Here is a 20,740-nt window from a genome sequence, read left to right as displayed (position 1 = left end):
TTATTCATAAATGTTGCATAGGGGTAGAGATTTTGAGTGCAGAAGTATGGACAAATCTCAGTCTTTATCATTTGTCTACCATTTATCTTAGCCTTTCTGTATCACATCTCTATTTCTTTTGTGGCCAATGTGGGAGATTTCAGTCTGTGTATCTAAGCTGGTTAGAGTACAGAGCAAAAGGCTGTTTATGACATATTGTTCTGTATTGTCCTTTATTTATCCCATAACACAGATTATAGCCTATACCCAGGCTAGTTATTTCAGAAATGCATGTCACTAATCACAGAAAATACAGATAAAATCTATCACCAATACAGAGAAAAAGAAATGCTTTACTGGTATACCATATTCACATATAAAAGGCAGAATTATTGCTATTTTGGGTTCCTTAATTTGTAAGATACTAATGCAAGATTTTAAAGTAATAACAAAGAACAAATTGACTTTTTAAATTAAAATGTCTTACTAGTTGTAAAACACCAAGTATTTTTTTCTCCTTTATAGTTGTTTTAAATCTTATTCTTTTAAATCATACTTTTCAGTGTACAAAAGAAATAGAACTCAAATGCTATGAAAATCTATGTTGCTAATGTTTGCACCAAATAAACAACCGTGTAGTTTACATTTCATGAGAAGCACCATTTTTAAAATAATGTTCACCATAAAATTTGTAGTCTAAGGAACTTGAGAAAATTATGTAATATTTTCATCTGGGGCATCATATCTGAGGGATTTTGTTGTCAAACAAAAAATAAAAGATTGAGGGAGTTTTGTTGTCTAACACCTTTTATTTAGTCCATGAGCAAACATTTTCTGAGTTTTTACTACATGCAAGACACTGGGAAGATTAAAAAATAATGAATAGATTAGAGATAATGGAGTTACATTGTCTGCAGTTGGTAAATTTAGAATATCTAAACTGATCCAAAAATAATATGAATTAATCTCTGGTAAATGTTAAAAAATAGGATTTACATACAGGTGTTATGATAGTATAGTAGAAAAGGGTTGAGGAAGGCCATGATAGTCATTCCACTGGAAAATGTGAAATATTCACTCAAGGAATGTACATTTTAATAGTATAGAGCAAATGTGGTGGGAGGATGGCTTGACCCCAGGAGAGTCAAGCTGTGGTGAGCCCTATAGTGACACTACACTCCAGCCTGGGTAACAGAGTGAGAACCTGTTTCAAAAAGAAAAAATACAGAAAGAGTACTAAAATGTACAATTTTTGAGCAAATGCTTAGTTATATAATCCTTTATTATATAGGTATGTTTTTTAATTGAATGGATCCCATGTACCATTATACAGCATGTGCTTAAGAATAAAAAAAAATGTAGAGATATTTATAGAACTAATTACAGCCAAATTTTAAATATGTAACACCTCAAATTTTCTTAAACATACCCAAAATATTTCCTTAATTTTACAGCACCATAAAATGTCTGATTTCTGGCAGTCTTTTCCATGCCCTGACTAGACAATCTATAAACATATTGTCTAACTCTTCAAGATACCACTATGACTTGCAAATTGCATATCTGAATTGTGCTAACAGTTTGTTTATTCCTGCTCTGTGAATCTTCCCTTATTTCTAATTAAATTTGGAACAGTGTGAAAAGGTTATCCGTTTGGCTTTAGTGATCATTGAATATGTATCTTGTCACATAATTGACAAGAAGATTTCCTAAACTGACATTAATGGTAATTTGAGTCTATTTGAGGAATCACAAAAGTTTACTGAAGAAAGCATTATGACTGCTGTTATTTTTAACTGGAGACCAAAAATGCAAAGCAATATATTATTTCTTGAAAATATTCAAAGATGATGTTTATCCAGTGAAAATAACTGAGTAGGTTGCAAGATCAATTTAAATTTAGTTCTGGCATGCAACTTGTCAAAACTGAATCACCACATAATTTTTCTAATTGATTAGTATATGATCAGCTGTAAAGATTCCAAAAAGACACATTGAATTTGTCATAGGAAGTTTAGTCTCCTCCTACATTCAAAATAATCATCATCAGCATTTGTTATGATTCTCAAGGTTCTATTAATATTAATGCTTAGCTATATGGAAAGTCAACCTGTCTTGAATACTGACTGATACTCATTTATGAATAGTTCTATTTTTGTGTTAATATATTTCTGGTTTCTCTTTATTTGCCTTCCATTCTAAAGAACATTTGCATAAAGCAAGATCTTATTAAGAAAAGATCTCTATGCTCCAACCTTGTATTTCTTATTTTAATACTATGGTCCAGAGCAGGTACAGGTGATTTCCTCATCAATCTCAGCAAATACAGCTAAACTCCCTGAGTGGTAAAAGACTGACCTAATGAAGATGCATTATACCAAACCCATAGAGAAAGTGAGAGAGGAAGAAAAAAAGGAACAGCTTTTTTTATTTGAGAGGAGTTAATGATATTTTTTTTTGCCTGGATGTGTTTTATAAAATACATTTTACATCCGGTTCTGTTGCAAATTAAAGATACGTAAGCTCGATCTTTCAACATGAGATCTTAAACATGTATTACAGGTCATGGCTATTGGTCGTACCTTTGAGGAATGTTTCCAGAAGGCTTTACGGATGTGCCATCCATCAATAGAAGGTTTCAGTCCCCGTCTCCCAATGAACAAAGAATGGCCATCTAACGTAGATCTTAGAAAAGAGTTGTCTGAACCAAGCAACATCCGTATGTATGCTATTGCCAAGGTAAGATATTATAAGGGGCCCAGAGCTACTGTTTTTCCAGAACATAGTCAGTCTGGTCATTACAATAAAACTGAATCACAAAGTGGTTTTAAATTAGAGATTTTTGGAAAAATTTTTATTCTTTTGTAGTATTAAACTGGAAATATCTATAGATTTCATCAGAGTATTCTATAATTAATGATAAGTTATCATTTTTTATTCACTTTAAACCTGGATTTAGGGCACGTTGCTTTTTTTTTCTTTTTTTTCTTTTCTTCTCTTTTTTTTTTTTTTTTTTGAGATAGAGTCTTGTCCTGTTGCCAGGCTGGAGTGCAGTGGCACTATCTTGGCTCACTGCAACCTCCGCCTCCTGGGTTCAAGCGATTCTCTAGTCTCAGCCTCCTGAGTAGGTGGGACTACAGGTGTATGCCACCACACCCAGCTAATTTTTGTATTTTTAGTAGAGATGGGGTTTCAGTATGTTGGGCAGGATGGTCTTGATCTCCTGACCTCATGATCTACCCACCTTGGCCTCCCAAAGTGCTGGGATTACAGGCATGAGCCATCATGCCTGGCCGCATTGCAGTTTTAAAGGATGATTAAATAGATAAAATGTCCCCCTTTTTAAGTATACTTAGTACTAATGCTCATAAATAGATTTAACAATATTGACTTGTCCTTTCTTACTAACTTAATCACTTGTTCCTTGAATGTGTAAAATTGTATTGAAGAAAGGAAGATGCAAACAGTAATGTTCCTTAGTATGTGCTACTTGAGTCTAGAATAATCATAATTTATTTGCCTCTCTTTCTGTTTAAAAAAAACAGCAACAGACTATAAAGGATCCCCATGATTATAGGTTTTCTCATGTAATTATTTTATTGGTCTTGCATTTAGGCAAAAAGGCCCTGCATTTCTCACTTCCTTCTACTAGTTGCTTCTCATGCAAATTAAATGTCATGTTAATCTCCTTTCATATTTACCGTGCTTAGAGTTTTTAAGTTTCAGCTAATCTGATTTTACAAAAGGTGACTTGGGCAGCTGGAATCTGTCTGGTCAGAAATCCCTGAAAGGCTTTTTGACATTTAAGGAAGCGCAAGCATTAATCCTCCAACAGTATCAAACCTCACTGCTTCTACAAAGCCCCACTGTCCATTTTACGTGTGTGTGTGTATGTGGGATGAGCTGAGGAAAACATAAACTTTCTCTTTAAAGGGGAATCTGTCTCTGTAATTTGCCTGCTTAGAAACAGAAAAATGCTGTTAGTGATTTGGAATCCATTGCAACTTTTATGTCCATATTTTGAGTCTTTAAGAGATGAGAGGAGATAAAGGGATATTTCCTTCACTGCATCTAATGTATATTCTCCTCATTTTTATGGTTTCTAAATGGAAAATATTCAAGCCCCACTGAAATTCTGGGAGTTGCTATTGTCTCTTGACAGACATTTTCCAATGCTGAGTTTCAAGGCAATCAGCATTTTTCTCTAGTGATGGTGGGTGGGATAGCAGTGATAAGAAGTTACTTTAGAAAGCCAATTCACCTTCATCATTTATTATTCCTATTTCAGTCTTTTATTTAAGAAGCAACTCATGACATTCATATGTGTCTTTGTGTGTGTGTATATATATATATATATATATATATATATATATATGTATATAATTTTTTCACAGGCAAAGGACAGTGAAGATATTTTTTCCTTAAGTCTAGCAATCATGTTTCTGCCACTTTGAGGCAGATGAAACAGGGAAGCATTTCCAAGTTTCCAGCTATGCTTGTAAAACTCAAGCAAATCTCTCATTCTTTTCTAACAGACTTATAAAGGATGAGAATCCAGGAAAAATGTGTGGAGGTTCTTTCTTTCACAAAGTACCCTATATACAAGCAAGAAGTGCAGGGTCTGAGTATAAATTATTGTCTGCTCGAGTGCTGGGAGAAGGAACTGATTTCTCTTTGTTGGAGGTCATCATTACTGTTCATTTCCACAGCAACCAGGAACTTGGTGATTTTGACGAAGAGTGTAAGGACTGTGGAGGGCTGAAGGGGAAAAAGAATGAAGGGAGTGTATAAATCTTTGCTTGCTTTCATGATTCTTAGAAAAGAGTAACTTGCTCCGAGGTCTGATTTTTGCAGCAGCCTTATTTCAAGATGACTGGATCATCACCTCTTTTGATTTGGGGAGAATGCAGGGCATTATTTTTTATTTTGGAACATTAAAGCAACCTCACACTTGTTTGGGGTCATTATAGACTTCATTATAGTGGCGTTACATATCAAAGCTGCAGTGCTTGGAGGTGAGGTCTTAAGACTGGCAGGCTCTTGCTTGCTGTTAGAAATCATGGATTTTCTTTATCTAGTCTATCATTGGTGGGCATTTGAGTTGGTTCCAAGTCTTTGCTATTGTGAACAGTGCTGCAATAAACATACATGTGCATATGTCTTTAAAGCAGAATGATTTATAATCCTTTGGGTATATACCCAGTAATGGGATTTGCTGGGTCAAATGGTATTTCTAGTTTTAGATCCTTGAGGAATCACCACACTGTCTTCCAAATGATTGAACTAATTTACACTCCCAACAACAGTGTTAAAGCATACCTATTTCTCCACATCCTCTCCAACATCTGTTGTTTCCTGACTTTTTAAAGATGGCCATTCTAACTGGCCTGAGATGGTATCTCATTGTGGTTTTGATTCGCATTTCCCTAATGACCAGTAATGATGAGCTTTTAAATGTATATGAGCACATATACATCATGGAATACTATCCAGCTCCCCAAAAGGATGAGTTCATGTCCCTTGCAGAGATATGGATAAAGCTGGAAACCATCATTCTCAGCAATCTAACAGAAAACCAAACACCACATGTTCTCACTCATAAGTGGGAGATGAACAACGAGAACACATGGACACAGGGAGAGGAACATCATACACAGGGGTCTGTCGGGGGTAGGGGGATGGGGAAGAAAAGCATTAGGAGAAATATCTGATGTAGATGACGGGGTGATGGGTGCAGGAAACCACCGTGGCACGTGCATACACATGTAACAAATCTGCACGTCCTGCACATGTATCCCAGAACTTAAAATGTTAAAAAAAAAAAAAAAAAGAAAGAAAGAAAGGAAAGAAAAGAAAGAAAAAGAAATCATGAATTTGACTGTAGTCGTCCTTTCCTTCCTTCCAGTGAAGTGAGTACGGGATTCTAGGCCCTCCCCCACTGTGTGCTTGTGTGAAAACCTTATTTGATCTATCAAAATTTCAGTAACTTACAGTTCTCTCCACCTCACAGTGTTGATGGCCGACAGCTAATTGTGCTTTTAATCACTTAGAAAGTAAGACAGAATATTAAGTCTTTGGGAACCTTACTGTAATTACAGGGAGAATTAAACAAAAGAAACATAAATTGACTGAGGAAATGAACATGGCTTTGAGTATTTCCATTAAATGTCATCTTAGTCTAGTCAACAAAATTATGAGTTATGGCTGTATCTCAGCAATTACAATCAGGATCTTTTTGATACTACAAATAAGTAAAAGCTTTAAAAAAAAAGTAAGTTCCCTGAGCTGAAATATAATGGCAGAGGTACTGGTTACATATACTTCTTAATGGGTCTTAAAAATGCAGTGTGTCATTCTAAAATGTGTTGTTCTGGGATATTTTCTGATTTTTCACTGGGTATATACACAGAATAAGAATAGACATCTTTTAGTATAAAGATTTTGGTTCTGAGAGTTTATCTTTTCTTTCAGTTAAATTTTCTATTCAGCTTAATGACCCATAGTTGTAGTTTTATTCTTGAGAAATTGCTAAAGTAAGCTTGAGGAAGAGGCTGAGCTGCCTATCAGAACAGAAGTTATTACTACATTGTTTTGAAATATATTAGGATTTTTTAAATGCCCACCTTAGCACAAAAGTCATAGTGACTGACTCAAAATAATTTTCTGTTTGAAGTCCTCTGTAAGGAAATGTTCTGGAGGAATAATGCCAAGCCAGATCTGACCCATAATTTCTCACTGACTATTGTGTTCGTGTGAATGTGGAGTGAGGTGATAAAAATATGCTATCTGCTACAAGGTAACTATCAACAATACAAGTTAAGTGAATATTTTATAAATTCTAGATTTTCTAACCAATCTGGTTTAACTGTAGTTTCAAGAGACTCTCTTTAATTCCAAAGAGATGTACCAAATTTAGGATATAATTGATAACATGGTCAAATAAAGAGGAGCGAGTCAAAACCTGTTTGGAGGATTTTCCTGAGAACACACCACTCTGATAACCCAAGGCAGGCACCTCCTCTGTATATTTGTGAATGTAGTTGGCACCATCTTCATGTTTAGTGGAAGGAATGTCAATGATGTCAGTTTCATGTTTCGTAACTCAATCTATAGTCTCAGGCTCTCTAAATAACATGCAGAGGCATGACTGCTATGTGTTTTCAACCAAATAAGACATTTAGAAAAATTTTTGCCAAAGAAAGTATCTCTTCTTCTCTTGGCAGGCCATTGATGACAAAATGTCCCTTGATGAGATTGAGAAGCTCACATACATTGACAAGTGGTTTCTTTATAAGATGCGTGACATTTTAAACATGGAAAAGACACTGAAAGGGCTCAACAGGTAAGGCAATATTGCTCTCTTTCACGCTAGATATCTTCAGTACAATTTTTGGAGTCTTCCTTCGCTTAAGCATTTGGTCAACATTGTACTTCAATGAGGTAAATAATGCCAGTGTTGGAAAAGAGTGTCCATAGCCAGAAGACAAATGGCAGGTGTTTTTTATTTTTATTTTTTTAGATATTAACCTTTAGAAATGTATCCATTAATCTTTTTAATCATCTTCTATTTCCATCCTTGTCATCAGATATAGTAATAAGGTCTTTAAAATGTACAAAATTGGTATATATTTATGAACATGTGTTATTACGAAGTATTACCTAGGTTTAAATTTTATTAATCAATTAAATGAATATTTCTGTTTTCTATAAATTTTCTTCTACATTCTAAAATCTGTTTTCCCCTTTTAATATCAAACTACACATTGCTGTATATTGAGGAGAAAATGCATTCCTCCTGTATTCTACTGTTTTTAAATCGGGACACCCAGTTCAGCATACAAATAAGACATTCAGATTTCTCTTACGAGACTCTTTACCTCTGACTAATTTACATTTCTATCTCTGTCATGGCCAATTATTTTTAAACTTCATTTTATGTTGAGAATACTTTGATAATGTTAGTGCCTTAAAATCTACTTTTAAATTTTTCATGGGAAAAAAATCATGGATCGGTTTTAAACATGTATCTTTGATAAGAGGAGCATTTTTTAGCTGATTAAGGAAGACAATATAGTCATCTTGAACTTCTTCCCTCCAAAAGCACTCTGAAATACACTGTTATTGGAAAGGTATCTCACCTGCAAACTAGGGATGTGTTTAGAGAGGGAAAAATTTTGTTTGTATAAAAATTGTTCTCAAATAATTGCCCAAAATGTAGATACTTTAATCACTTAAAATATTTTTGAGGACAGTAGATCTCAAAACTTGGATTGCTCAACTATTCAGCAGTTGCAACATATAATTGGGTTCCTGTATTTGCCTGATCAATATGTGTATAAACTAGACAATAAAACACTTACTTTTCTTTTTGAGAAAAATTATGTTCTTTTTCATCTGTTTAATTATTGCCATGTCAAATGCTTGGTTTTGAAAATTGAGGAATTCTATCTAACAAAGATGAAACTAGCTATAGTTGCTTGTAAATCATCCTTTCTACTGATCACATAAAATGAACGGTAGAGAGCAAATAAGTTAGGAATTGAGCCTATACATTTATCTTGTAATTTTGCTGACTTAAGTTTTCCTTTCTCGGTTTGTGATGCCAGCAGAACTTCTGTGTTGAATTATAGTCTGTTCTACTGTTCTCAGTTTCAGGCAACTGATTTCAAATGCCTATGAAACCACTCCAGTTAAGCCACATGAGGGTGCTAGAAACTAATAGTATGCCAGTCACAGCAGTGGAAGAGACCTGGGGTGGAAAATAGCAGATGTTATTGTGATTTAAATTTCCACTTGATATACGTTCTGATTTTTGGACAAATTCAATGTTTTAATTGAATAGTTTTCGTTACAACCAGAAGGCAGGTTGAGATTCTAACTAAGCATAAATAAGGGTATATTGATAGCGAAAAAGGTCCTTGGAGGATTAAAACAACACGCTGTTACAGATCACTTAGAATATTTTTCTGACTTCCACATTCTGTTGCATTTCTTTGCTGATAATTTGATGTTTTCAATCTCCATTTTCTGGCATAAATATATTAGTAAATAGAGATTTTTTAAATCATTCATAATGATCTACTTTTAAAACTATGTAAAGCTTTATATCATTTCAAAAATTTTTAAAAATTATACTTAACAATCATCTCTACTGTATGAGTTTGTTTTTGATCCAGGAAGGTTGAAGTGTCTATTATATGGTAGAAGCTAAAGGAAACCTGGGGGGAACTCAACAGATGAACCATGGCGTCACCAAACTAAACCCTGAACTCATTATCTGAGTGTCACTTTATGGTTTAATTCCTTTCTTTTTGAAGTGTCATTGATGCACACATAGCACTTTGATAATGATTGCTATTTAGTGGTGTTAGATAAATAACAAGAATAGACGGCCACTAAGGCTGCTTATCTCTATCATTTTTGTGGCATATAGAGGTCTGAAGTTGAAAGGCTATGACAGCTGATAGAATGTTAAGTATGTAGGCCTTGAGTTTCCTTACCGTATACTCACCGTTAATCTGGATCATGGTTCCTCTGTTTTTCTCAGCCCCTCAATACCCAGGGAGGTTTAGTCATCAGGTATGTATTGTTCCAACAGTAACAAGAGCTCCCTATTACTGATCTATAGCTGACTTACATATTGCCAGTTTGGAGAAGGCCCGAGAAGATTACTTGTTCTTTTTCATTTGCATTTATTTATGGTTTAATTTGGAGATCTCAACTGCTTCTGCTTTAGAATGGCTATCTGTAGGCCATTCTACACAGGAGGTAGCAATTTATTTTGTGTGAGTTGAGAGAACTCCAAAATTCTCCTGCCTCAACATCTATCTCTGGTGCCATTGTGCCACACTCCCTTTGTACTCTTCATATAGATCCTTGGGAAAACAGGCAGTGGTGATCTCACTTGTGAAAAAATAAGTAACTTAGGGAAAGAAGTGATGTGGGTTTTCTGGTTCCATCCTTGCACGTCAGAAGAACAGACCATGGAGCCAGAGATTGGTGCGCATCCTCCCCACTACAGAATCAGAGGTACATTACCTCTTTCATTTCTCCAGCTTCGTGTTCTTTTTTTTTTTTTTTTTTTTTTTGAGACAGAGTTTCATTCTTGTTACCCAGGCTGGAGTGCAATGGTGCGATCTCGGCTCACCACAACCTCCGCCTCCTGGGTTCAAACAATTCTCCTGCCTCAGCCTCCTGAGTAGCTGGGATTACAGGCACGTGCCACCATGTCCAGCTAATTTTTTGGTATTTTTAGTAGAGATGGGGTTTCACCATGTTGACCAGGATGGTCTCGATCTCTTGACCTCGTGATCCACCCGCCTTGGCCTCCCAAAGTGCTGGGATTACAGGCTTGAGCCACAGCGCCCGGCATCATGTTCTTTCTCTTAATCTCTGCTTCTAGGTTTTTTTTGTAAAGCTTAATTTATGTAAGTATAAATGACATCTGACATATTGTGAGGGCACAAGAAAATTTTTCCTCTTTTCCCCTGAAAATAAAAATACTATTTGTTATAATAAAGGTTGCTTTAGGATTTTAGATATGTGCATTTAAAGATTCATTTACAGAGTCACAATTTTCATTTGCTTACATGGTTTGCAATGTATCATTTCTTAATTTCCTTTATGATGCATTGTCACTTATTTTAAGATCAGACCTATTTTTTAAAGGAAGCAATCAATGATGCAAATGCTATTCTTATCAAAAGATAAATAGCACTCCTTTATGCTAATGAATAAAAATTTCCACTCTACAATTGTTAATCAAGCTCAGGTTCTAAAGTCCAATAAACACATTTACTAGCAGAGGACAGGCATATCACTAAATTGATGGTCATCTCTGACTTGTGTTTATGTATAGTTATCTGAAATGAAGTTCAGAATTTGAGTTCCAAAAAGAATATACTCACATATTTAGTGTATATAAATATTCACAGACTGAGATGGGAAACAAAACAATGATTGTAACCAGATAGACATTACAGAAATAGCTGATGAATTTTCTATGCCTGTGAGATAGTAGAAATTATAATAAGAAATCCCCTTCCTTGAAGGGCAAAGATAAACATGTAGCATGCTCATGATGATGTATGAAATCTCATCTTTATGCAAGGTCATGAGACAAGAGGGATAGGTGTATTAGGCCATTCTTGCATTGTTATAAAGAAATATCAGAGACTGGGTAATTTATGAAGGTATTTAATTGACTCACAGTTCTATAAACTTTACAGGAATCATGGTGTTAGCATCTGCTTGGCTTCTAGGGAGACCTCAGGAATCTTACAATCATGGCAGAAGGCAAAGGGAAAGTAGGCATATCCTACGAGAAAAAGCAGGAACCAGCCGGAAAGAGTCAGTGGGGAGGTTCCACACACTTTTATACAACCAGATTATGCAAGAATTTACTCGCTGTTGCCAGGAGAGCACCAAAGAGTTGGTGCTAAATCATTCATGTGAAATCTGCTCTCCAAATCCAATCACCTCCCGCTAGTCCCCATCTCCAACACTGGAGATTAAATATCAATCTGAGATTTGGGTGGGGACAAATATGAAAATTATGTCAACAGGTATCAGAATAATCAACTCAGCGTCCTAGCTTTGAGTGCTTGCCCCCATCAGAACTCAATATGCTGTCTCTAACACATGAATATAGCAATGGCAACTCTCACTAAACTTCTGAAGCAATATCTATTCTTACCAGCTTAGGTAATAACCATTATTTACACAGCTTCAGGAAAAAAAATCTCTTTCCCACTTATGCTCACTGACTTTCCCCTTTTCCACTTAAACTGCTTATTGCTACCCAAGGGCATGCTAGGGAAGCCGACTGTTCTAGGCAGTTTCCCAAATTTATAGGTTGGGTAGTGTAGCATTAAATGACATAGGGTGATAACATATTAACAGTGGATTTCTTTAGAGTCTGAGAAGTTTCTTTTTACTGAGAGTGATGTAAGTTGTATCATGTAGGATTCTAATATTTGTTACATATGCTTTGGAATTTAGATGTTTAATGGTCACCAAAGTTCTTTTAACTTCACATTGTCAGATCACACTGCAAGGAGCTTGAGAAAAGTTAAGTCTATCTAAATCTTTAGTGGAACCACAACGTGTGCATAATCTCTATTCATTGGCCTTCACCGCTAAGCTATTCAGAGTTTAGTCTATTTTTTCCCACACTCATTCTTCTCCCACTGCAGACTCTTTTACACATGTGCTCTTCCCATGTAGCATTTTAATAAATACTAAAAGAAAACTATGCTTCCTCTGATCTGTTAAAAATTATAAAAATCTCAGCTATAGTTCTTTTTTCCATTAGTGCAGACAATCAGTTTTGGTCATGCAAAGATATCCTTCCTGGAGAGAGGAAGTGTAGGTACCATAAATCAAATAAAGATGTCAAATGTCTTCACCAACTAGGTTCTTCTGATATAGCCAATTCCCTATTGTAATCAAATAATGAATTTATAACTCTTAATACTGAAACTTGAATTTTGATTCAGTTTAATAAGTCTCAATGCCTTCCAAGTGTAATATAATAATCACCCAATTTTTGGACTACATATTAAGCACTGTTCTAAGCACATTATTTTGTTTAATTTCTAATACAACATTAAGAAATCAGTAATTGTCCTAATTGTATTGATAGTAAACTGAGGCACTGAGAGATTCACCAGTTTCCTCTCCATCATATACTAATAAATAGCCGAATTGGGATCAAACCTAAGCAGGACTCCAGAGCCCAAGATACTTGCTATTTAATCCCTTATATTTGGTATGTAAGGATATGAGTATATACTTATATACATTTTACTTTTGTAGTAAAAAGTAAACATTGTTTTATATGAATTCCTGCTATTTATATTAACAATGTTGCAGATGACGCTTAAAAAGAATACTTACATGTAAGTATATACTTATATACTTACATATCAAATACAATATGTTTATATTTGTATATACTGTAGATGACTGCTTAAATACTTACGTATATGTATATGATTATATACTTACATATCAAATATAAAGTATATAAATGTGCATGTAAATATATTCAATATGTATAAACATAAGCATATATATATACACACACAGAAGTAGGTTTGCTTAGGGGTATATTTGTTTAGGGCTACAGATAACATCTGGAGGAAATAAGAAATAAGACTACATAAAATAGACACCTTCAGTGTAGACACAGTAGCCAATAAAGGAGTGACGGTCCTCTCATGGCAGAACAAGCATATGTAATGAAGGTTTCAACTAAATTACTAATAAACAGTGCAGGTGCAAACATCCTTCAGTCGGACCCTCCCTTGCTATAAGTATGTAAAGAATTCAACTATAATAGAACTCGTTTGTGAGAAAGAACTATTGCAGTACTTTATACCCCAAACATTATTATTTATAATACCAATTTGGATTGGCAATTTTATAATGAAAGACAATTATGATACTTTTAAAAAAAGACACATGAACCAGCAAGAAAAAAAAGTGAACATACTAATTACCAGCTTTAAGCATCTGCTGATCCCTCTGGCTGTAACTCTTCAATTTTTTAATTTCCTTATTTTGTTTTTTGGGGGGTTCTTTAGCTATTTCTGACTGACATATACAGCTTGGGGATTTTATTATACCTGCCTAAATTGTATAATTTTGTTCTTTTACTTGCTAAAACCAAGTTGAATTAAGTTTTGAATACTTGCTTCAAGTGATCAGCTTAAAGAAGGCAGCCAGCCTCTGCTTGTGCTATGCCATGTTAAATTATCAAAGTGAAGGTTTTCTGCCATTTATGATGATTGCTTGTTCTTGTGCATTCCATTCATTTTGGGCAATTTTCCTAGAATGGTCCATTTTGCTCTCTTGTTTTTATGTACAATGCTGCTATTTATGTTAGCAATGTTGTAGATGATTGCTTAAAAAGAATCTATTTTCATTCATTTTAGATGTTCAAAATTAGGAGATATAATTATTGTGATACAATTTATACCTTTTAAATATTGGAAACTAAGATTTGAATTTCTTTCCCTATTGTGGACATAAACTTTACTATGGATTTATTTATAAATTATTCAGATATTGCTATTGTCTAATATTCTACAGGTTTCATGTTTTTTTTTTTGCTATCCTCATTCTAATAACTTTAATATTCTCTTTCCTCTTTGATGCTTATAGTCAATGTAGTTAAAAAGAGTAAAGTGCACTTTTGAAGGGTCCAATTTCCATCTGAACATCACTATGGTCAATGTGATAAACTATGTCCATTGGTGAGTGGTGAAAAATCATAGGTGTGCCTATTGCTTAGGAAAACAATCTAGGACAAACCTGGTGAGTTCCACTTGGGCATTCAAGTGCTAAATTGAGCTCAGTAAAGTTGGCCATTTCCCTGCAGCCACAAACTTCTGGCAGATGTAATAATGCAGGTGTCACCTTAGCTGCAACACTCCCTTTGAATGTCCTCTCCTACACATGCTAGCTTCTATTGACTTTTTATTTAACTTGCTCACGAGGCATGCCAAATATCAGACAAGAACATTTTGTGCTTATACTTGATTGAAGTTTCTGGGGGAAAAGTGTCACCTATGAGTTGTTAAAACTTAGATATAAGAAACAGAGGGTCAGTACTTTACTTTCTGATGATAATGTAGAATTTTTGATAGAAAAAATCAACAATTTTCATCTGAAACTATGAAATAGACAAGTAATTTAGAGAAAGATACATATAATATATAATCACATTACAATTTTTGTGATACTATCTATTATTTTGGATATAGAAATGAGAATAGAGATGATTGAGCACTTTAGTGGAACCCATCAATTTGATGTGCTTATGAGAAGACATGGTCTTATGTCTTCTCATATTACTACTGACTCACATGGTATTCTAAGCCTCAGTTTTACTCTAGTAAAAAACAAACAAAATGAAACCAAAAAAAGCAAAACTCCCTTCTTATTTTACCAGGCTAGTCATAGCTAGCTGAATATATACTATATGTAGAGTAACAAACTATAAAGAAAAACAATCTTACCAGTTACTACATATTACCATTCTATGCTTTCAGTCTTCATACTCCAAGCCATTTATATAATAAACCTCTTCAGAAATACTAAAAATTGGGGCTTATATATATAAGTTATTCTTTCTTTGTAGGAGAAGAGTATTACTACGGGAAATTTTGTAAGTCTGTGAACTAATGCCAAAAACACATTTTATTTTTAATTTGCTTTTATGTTCCCTGTAATAAAAGGATATTTTAAGTGATGTCATCTGTTTGACAGGACTCTATTTTTAAAGTAATAATTTATTGAAATAGATACAAAATTTCACATAAAAGATTTAATGTCCTCAGAGTCTTCATTTGTTAAATAGTGTTTTCAGAGTTTTGACAATTAATTGTACATTTTTGAATGTGTGTGAGAGTACTTATGAGTCTGGCATGGACAGGATGAATGTTTTGCTTAAAAGGTTTTCAGAGTAATATTCAGATGATTCATAAAGTGCCTATTTTGTTTCTGTATATTAATTACTGTATGTTTGCTAGTTCATAAGAATATACAACTTAAAAATTTTAAGTTGATTTAAAATAACACATACTCAGAATATATGTATATATCTATAAATAGTAATTAATATATTATCCCTGTGTCTCTGAACTCAGCATGATGGGTTATGAATTTACTTGATGTTGTTTCTTTTTCTTAGAAGCTGTTATTAGACCAAATGGTATTTAATCTTCTATTCAGTCAATATTTATTGGATACATACTATATATAAGACTTTGTGCTAGTTCCAAAGCTATTTGTTGATGAATAATCACTAGTCATTGAACCGATAATAGATTATAGGTTTATAATTTATACAAATAGCTATACATAGACAGTACACATGAATGGACATATGAGAAGCAGAAATATGAATTCATGAAAGTTTAATGGAGATTAGAAACAAGAGCTCTTAGCTTTTACACATGTTATCTCATATAAGTCTCAATGGACTGGTTTTTTTAGAAGGTATGTGTCTCTATTCCATATTTTATGAAACAAACGATGACTCAATGTTTAGGTGGATTCTCCAAGGTTTTACAAGTGGTACATGTTGGAGCCAGGTTTTGAGTTCAGAAGTTTCTCAGTCCAAGGACAATATTCTCTCCTTCAATATATCCCACTGTCATGGGAGCCAAAGGAAGAGAGAATTTAAAACAAAATAAATAAAATAGGAAGACAGTTTCAAGAGGATTGTATGGTTTAGAGAGAGAAAAAATGAACAGAATTAAGTCCACCCCACTTGATGCTGGGTAGGTAGGAGTAGAAGCTGGACTATAAGGAAGAAATACATAGTGAAGAAGAAGAAGCAGTTAAATATGTGAATTCCGCTCAGGAACTGACAAATTCTGTTTGCTATTTGTTCTATTTATGCCATTTTGGCATAACAGTGAAAATCTTCCTATGAGGAAATTAACATAGTTTAAGAGGAAAAATTAAAGTGGATATTATCTACCTGTTTCTTGAAATAGTTGATGCCCCACAGTCCTACTTCATTGTTCATCAAAAATTATCCATATTTTCAAATTTTTGCGTTTTCTGAGAAGTTTTTGTGAGAAATATTCCTAGACATTTTCAATTGTGTGAAAGGATATGATTTTATTAACCAGTGAAGAAGGTTAAGGCAAAAATAAATACTTATTTAAAATATAGATATCTACTATATTTCTCTGGTGACCTTCAAGTACATTTCTATTATAATAAAGGTGAAAAAATATCACTATCCTCTTTTTATGGATGGTGAAACGGAATCACAAGAGGTATGTGTCATACTTTATGTCACACCAGTCAGAGGAAAGCCAGGAATCTAGTCCAGGACTCCCACTTTCAGTTTTAGTCATTAACCCTGTTCAAAAGCTTCTTTTTTAGTGATATGACTTTTAAATCAGACAGCTGGAAATAAGTTCCTCCTTAGCTGTCAAGTTGTGAGCTGCCTGCATTGTTGACCCCACTTAGAGGGGAAGCATTCTGAGAAATTTGCCCTTTCCCAAAACTCTTGGGGGAAAACACAGGAAGTCTGGCAGGGAACAAAAGCCCTGGTAAGTCACCTTTGAAAAATGTAAACAGGATTTTCAAGGGTACAAAGACCCAGGATAAGAATTTGCTTTTAAAATTTTACTTTCTTTAGAATCAAAGATTATATATGTGTGTATACAAAACATGTATACAGATATTTTTTCTTTAAAGTGCAAATCCTTTGTCTTCCATGTTTAGGCAGATGTGAGTAAGACAACTCTTGAGCATAGAATGGAAATTAAATTTACGCAAAATAGGCTGCCAGAGCAATAATCACAGAAGCTGGATAATTCGTTGCTGACCCCAGAATTTCTTCACCTGCTAAATTATACCTGAGATGCTTATATGGTCCATATTGCCTTTGATTCTGACCTTGAGATAGAGTCACACATTTCATATCCAAGGAGTATAAGGCAGCAACCATGCCTCCCAAGAGTGGAGTAAATGCCTGAGAGTGCTCTTTTCAGAAGATCAATTTTGATTTGCAAGGAGTATAAGGTATGGTGGCCCTCAGCACCTCAAGGTGGGAGTACAGGAAGACTACAACAGGAGAGGAAAGAAAACAGAGAGCTGAGGCGCTCGGCCAAATTTAGATGACTTGCTGGTTTTGCTCTGCTAAACTCCTGCTTCTTCTCTTCCTCCTCTTCCTCCTTCTCCTCCCTGTTGGTCTTTTTCTTTCCCTTCGTCCTTTTCCTCCAGTATTTGCATCTATTAACCACTTAATACCTTCTTGGTGTTGTGCTAAACACTTGCTACATTTATCATTTCATCTGATTGATGAGTCTTTCTCTCAGGATGGTGGAGCCTGAAGGCAGGTTTCTGTCACAGGTATTTGCCTACCTAAGGGTGAAGTAGGCATTTCGATACTCTGCCTATGTAACTATAATAGCGATAATGCAGTGGCCATCGCATCAATATTCACCTGGCAGTATCAACTTGCAGCTGCTTCTTCTGCTCCTTCCCTTCTACCCACTCTTCAGCTGATAAACTGATTTTATTGCCCATCCTTGAGTCTAGGCAGCTTGAAGAGTGAGTTATTGATGTAGTTCTTCAAGTATATAGCTGTGGTCTCAAGCGGATGATAATTTTTGCTATCACAGCTACTAATGTGCATTATATATGTCTTCTTATGAAAAACCCCAGATAATAAAGATACCTGCTTTCCATGTAGGCAGCAAGCCTCGTATCAACATAGATCGAATATGATGTGTCACTGGGAATTTAATTATAGAATTTTCCCACGTCCTCCTAAAAATGACTTCTCCTTTTCCTCCTTTCTAAAAAAAATGGCTTACATCTTCTCCTTCAAGAACTAGAAAAATGTAGTCAAAAATTATTCTTATATATCTTTCATTTTTCTTGGAAAAAAACTAAGATGTAGTTATTAGTAGATAGGTTTCTGTTATTTATTTTAATAAAACTCTAAGTAATTGTTTCTAGAAGTCAGAGAAAGATATATTGAAAGTTATATTTATATATTTACTGCTTGGTACAACCTATGTGATGTTTAGAAAACTGATCTATGGAAACATGGTGATTTAAACAAAGATGATAGAGATGTGTAAAATATAGGACTTTCGAATAAATTTATTTGCAATAACAAATTGCAAAACACTGAAGAACGCTCATTCAATCTCAGTTTTCTATGAGGCCTTATAAAGCGTTTCTTTTTATCTGTTATATTTAAATTCTGTACACATAAAAATCTTATATTCAGGGGAAAACCAGAGTTTTGCTTACTGAATACATCTTTATTTTGAGGAAAGCATACATTGAATAGATTGAAAATTATAAGCAAATGTATTCGTCAGAAATAACAGAAGCAATATTTCATAGTATGGAGCTAGCCCTTTAGTTCAATTGGCTAAAGCAAAATCTATTTGATTGGTATCAGCATGCTTTTCTGAATATATCAGAACACCTTCTTATATATGAATTAACATAGGTTACTACTTCAGTTAGGCAGTTTCCATTTGTTTTTCATCTTGGTAAAGATGAAAAGTAAAATTCAAATTTTGTAAAATCAAGGGCAGAGAGAGAGAGGGTCATTGCATCTTAAATTAAGAACCGTGAAAAAAACAAAATGTGATTTATTAAGGCTCAAAAATTGCAATTAACCTACATTAAGCTTTTTTCTTCATTATTATTCCTTGTAATCATAGAGCATAATTATGACTTTATGTTCAATACTAAATGAGTGGCTTTACCAGATAAAAGTAATATCACAATATTTCTGGATTATTAGGGTCATTAAAGATTAGTAAAAAAAAGAACATGAAATTCAGAAATTTAAAACTTACTTATTTAAAGATGGCTACAGTATCAGTTTCTCATGAGATTTTCTTCTTAATGTTGATTTTGCCATTATTATTACTAGCCTTTAAGATGAAAGATAGTTTTAAGTATGCCACTTTTTGAAAACCATTGCTTGTAATATTTTAGCATTATTGTGATAGAATCTGGGTCCATTTATCACTATTAGATAATTTTCATGCCATATTTTTACATGAACATTGGATCTAGATATTATTTGTTCTGTAGAAGAAAGAAAGATTCAGGTCTTCTTAAATTCCTTCAGAGACTTCATTCCTATGTAGAAACAGCCATGGTACTCAAAAATTAAGACAAAATAGTAGTGTCTACCCATTTGCCTGGATTTTTATACATTGCTTTTCTAAATGCTACTCCTATTTTTGAAAATTGTCTTTTGCATTTCTCTTAAGGAAACACATAGCAACCTGTCTCCTTGAATGAAGAAAGGTGAGAAATAATTTCTCCACTGATGGCATTATTTGATTGTGGCATAGTCTTGAACCTGTGAAATGCCAAAAATAGTAAGTGAAGAAGAAAAAAACTCAAGAGAGAGGCTAGTGAGGATTCATGAGGCAGAGAACATATATTCTAGTCAATTCTCTTATTAAAGCAGTTGTCATTACTGAACATCAGGCTTAGGTGGGTGGTTTTTTTTTTTTTTTCGTGCCTTTTTGGAGTTTTTTTTTTTTTTTTTTTTTTTAAGAGGATAATAATATAATTGCGAACCCACCCCATAATTGTAGGCCAGGTGGAGTGCTCATTTTCACATTAGAGCTTGTGCAGTCTGGAGGGAAATTTGGTTTAGTATTACTTGTGAGTTGGTGGATCAGATGAAAGCCAGTCGAGTGGAAGAGAGGACTGTGTGAAGTGCACGGGCTCCCCTGGTAATTAGAATGCTGCAGGCGTTCCTCCAGTCAGCTAATAGATTTCCCCAGCTCCTCTGTGCCAGGTGAAAATTTTCTCATTAAGGGGAATTTATTCCATTTTCTTTTATCATTTATTATTGAAGACTAATTGTGAGTGGAAGAAGTTTTAGAGATGACAGGGTAGAATTTTAAACAACAACAACAAGAACAAAATCTACACTGGAAGTCCTAGAGAGCTAGAGAAAAGGCTTGTATTCTTCATAAACCAGAGAACACACCAGAGACTTCCTGCTGTAGAAGCCCAGCCATGCGGTCTCACCATTAAAAGATTATGGCAGAGTGTGTAAAAGTCTGAGGGCCTGATTTTAAGACATTTTTTTTCCCCCTTCTAAAATTTTAAACTGTCGCTTTTTTGCTGCTAAGTAGAAAGAAACTGAAGATTATGAAAAGGCCAGCATTATAACCATTTCGTGTGTTATTTTATTGTTTAGATTCTATAGTGCAATGATGAAAGTCTAACCTTTTGAAAA

The 20,740-nt window shown here is 34.3% G+C and overlaps 1 protein-coding gene across 1 annotated transcript in view; it reads left to right on the top strand.

Moving 5' to 3' along the window:
- The window catches only part of CPS1 (carbamoyl-phosphate synthase 1), a 118,952-nt gene that overhangs the window by 54,471 nt on the left and 43,741 nt on the right, over positions 1 to 20,740 (top strand). Inside the window, exons 20-21 of the mRNA XM_003925583.4 lie at positions 2,542 to 2,718; positions 7,203 to 7,321. Coding sequence (XP_003925632.2) covers positions 2,542 to 2,718; positions 7,203 to 7,321 — 296 coding nt within the window. The remainder of the gene's footprint in view (positions 1 to 2,541; positions 2,719 to 7,202; positions 7,322 to 20,740) is intronic.

The sequence above is a fragment of the Saimiri boliviensis genome, chromosome 5, assembly GCF_048565385.1.
Source record: "Saimiri boliviensis isolate mSaiBol1 chromosome 5, mSaiBol1.pri, whole genome shotgun sequence".
Taxonomy (NCBI): Eukaryota; Metazoa; Chordata; class Mammalia; order Primates; family Cebidae; genus Saimiri; species Saimiri boliviensis.
Note: the sequence above shows the minus strand (reverse complement) of the source record. Positions and strands in the feature narration are given on the sequence as shown.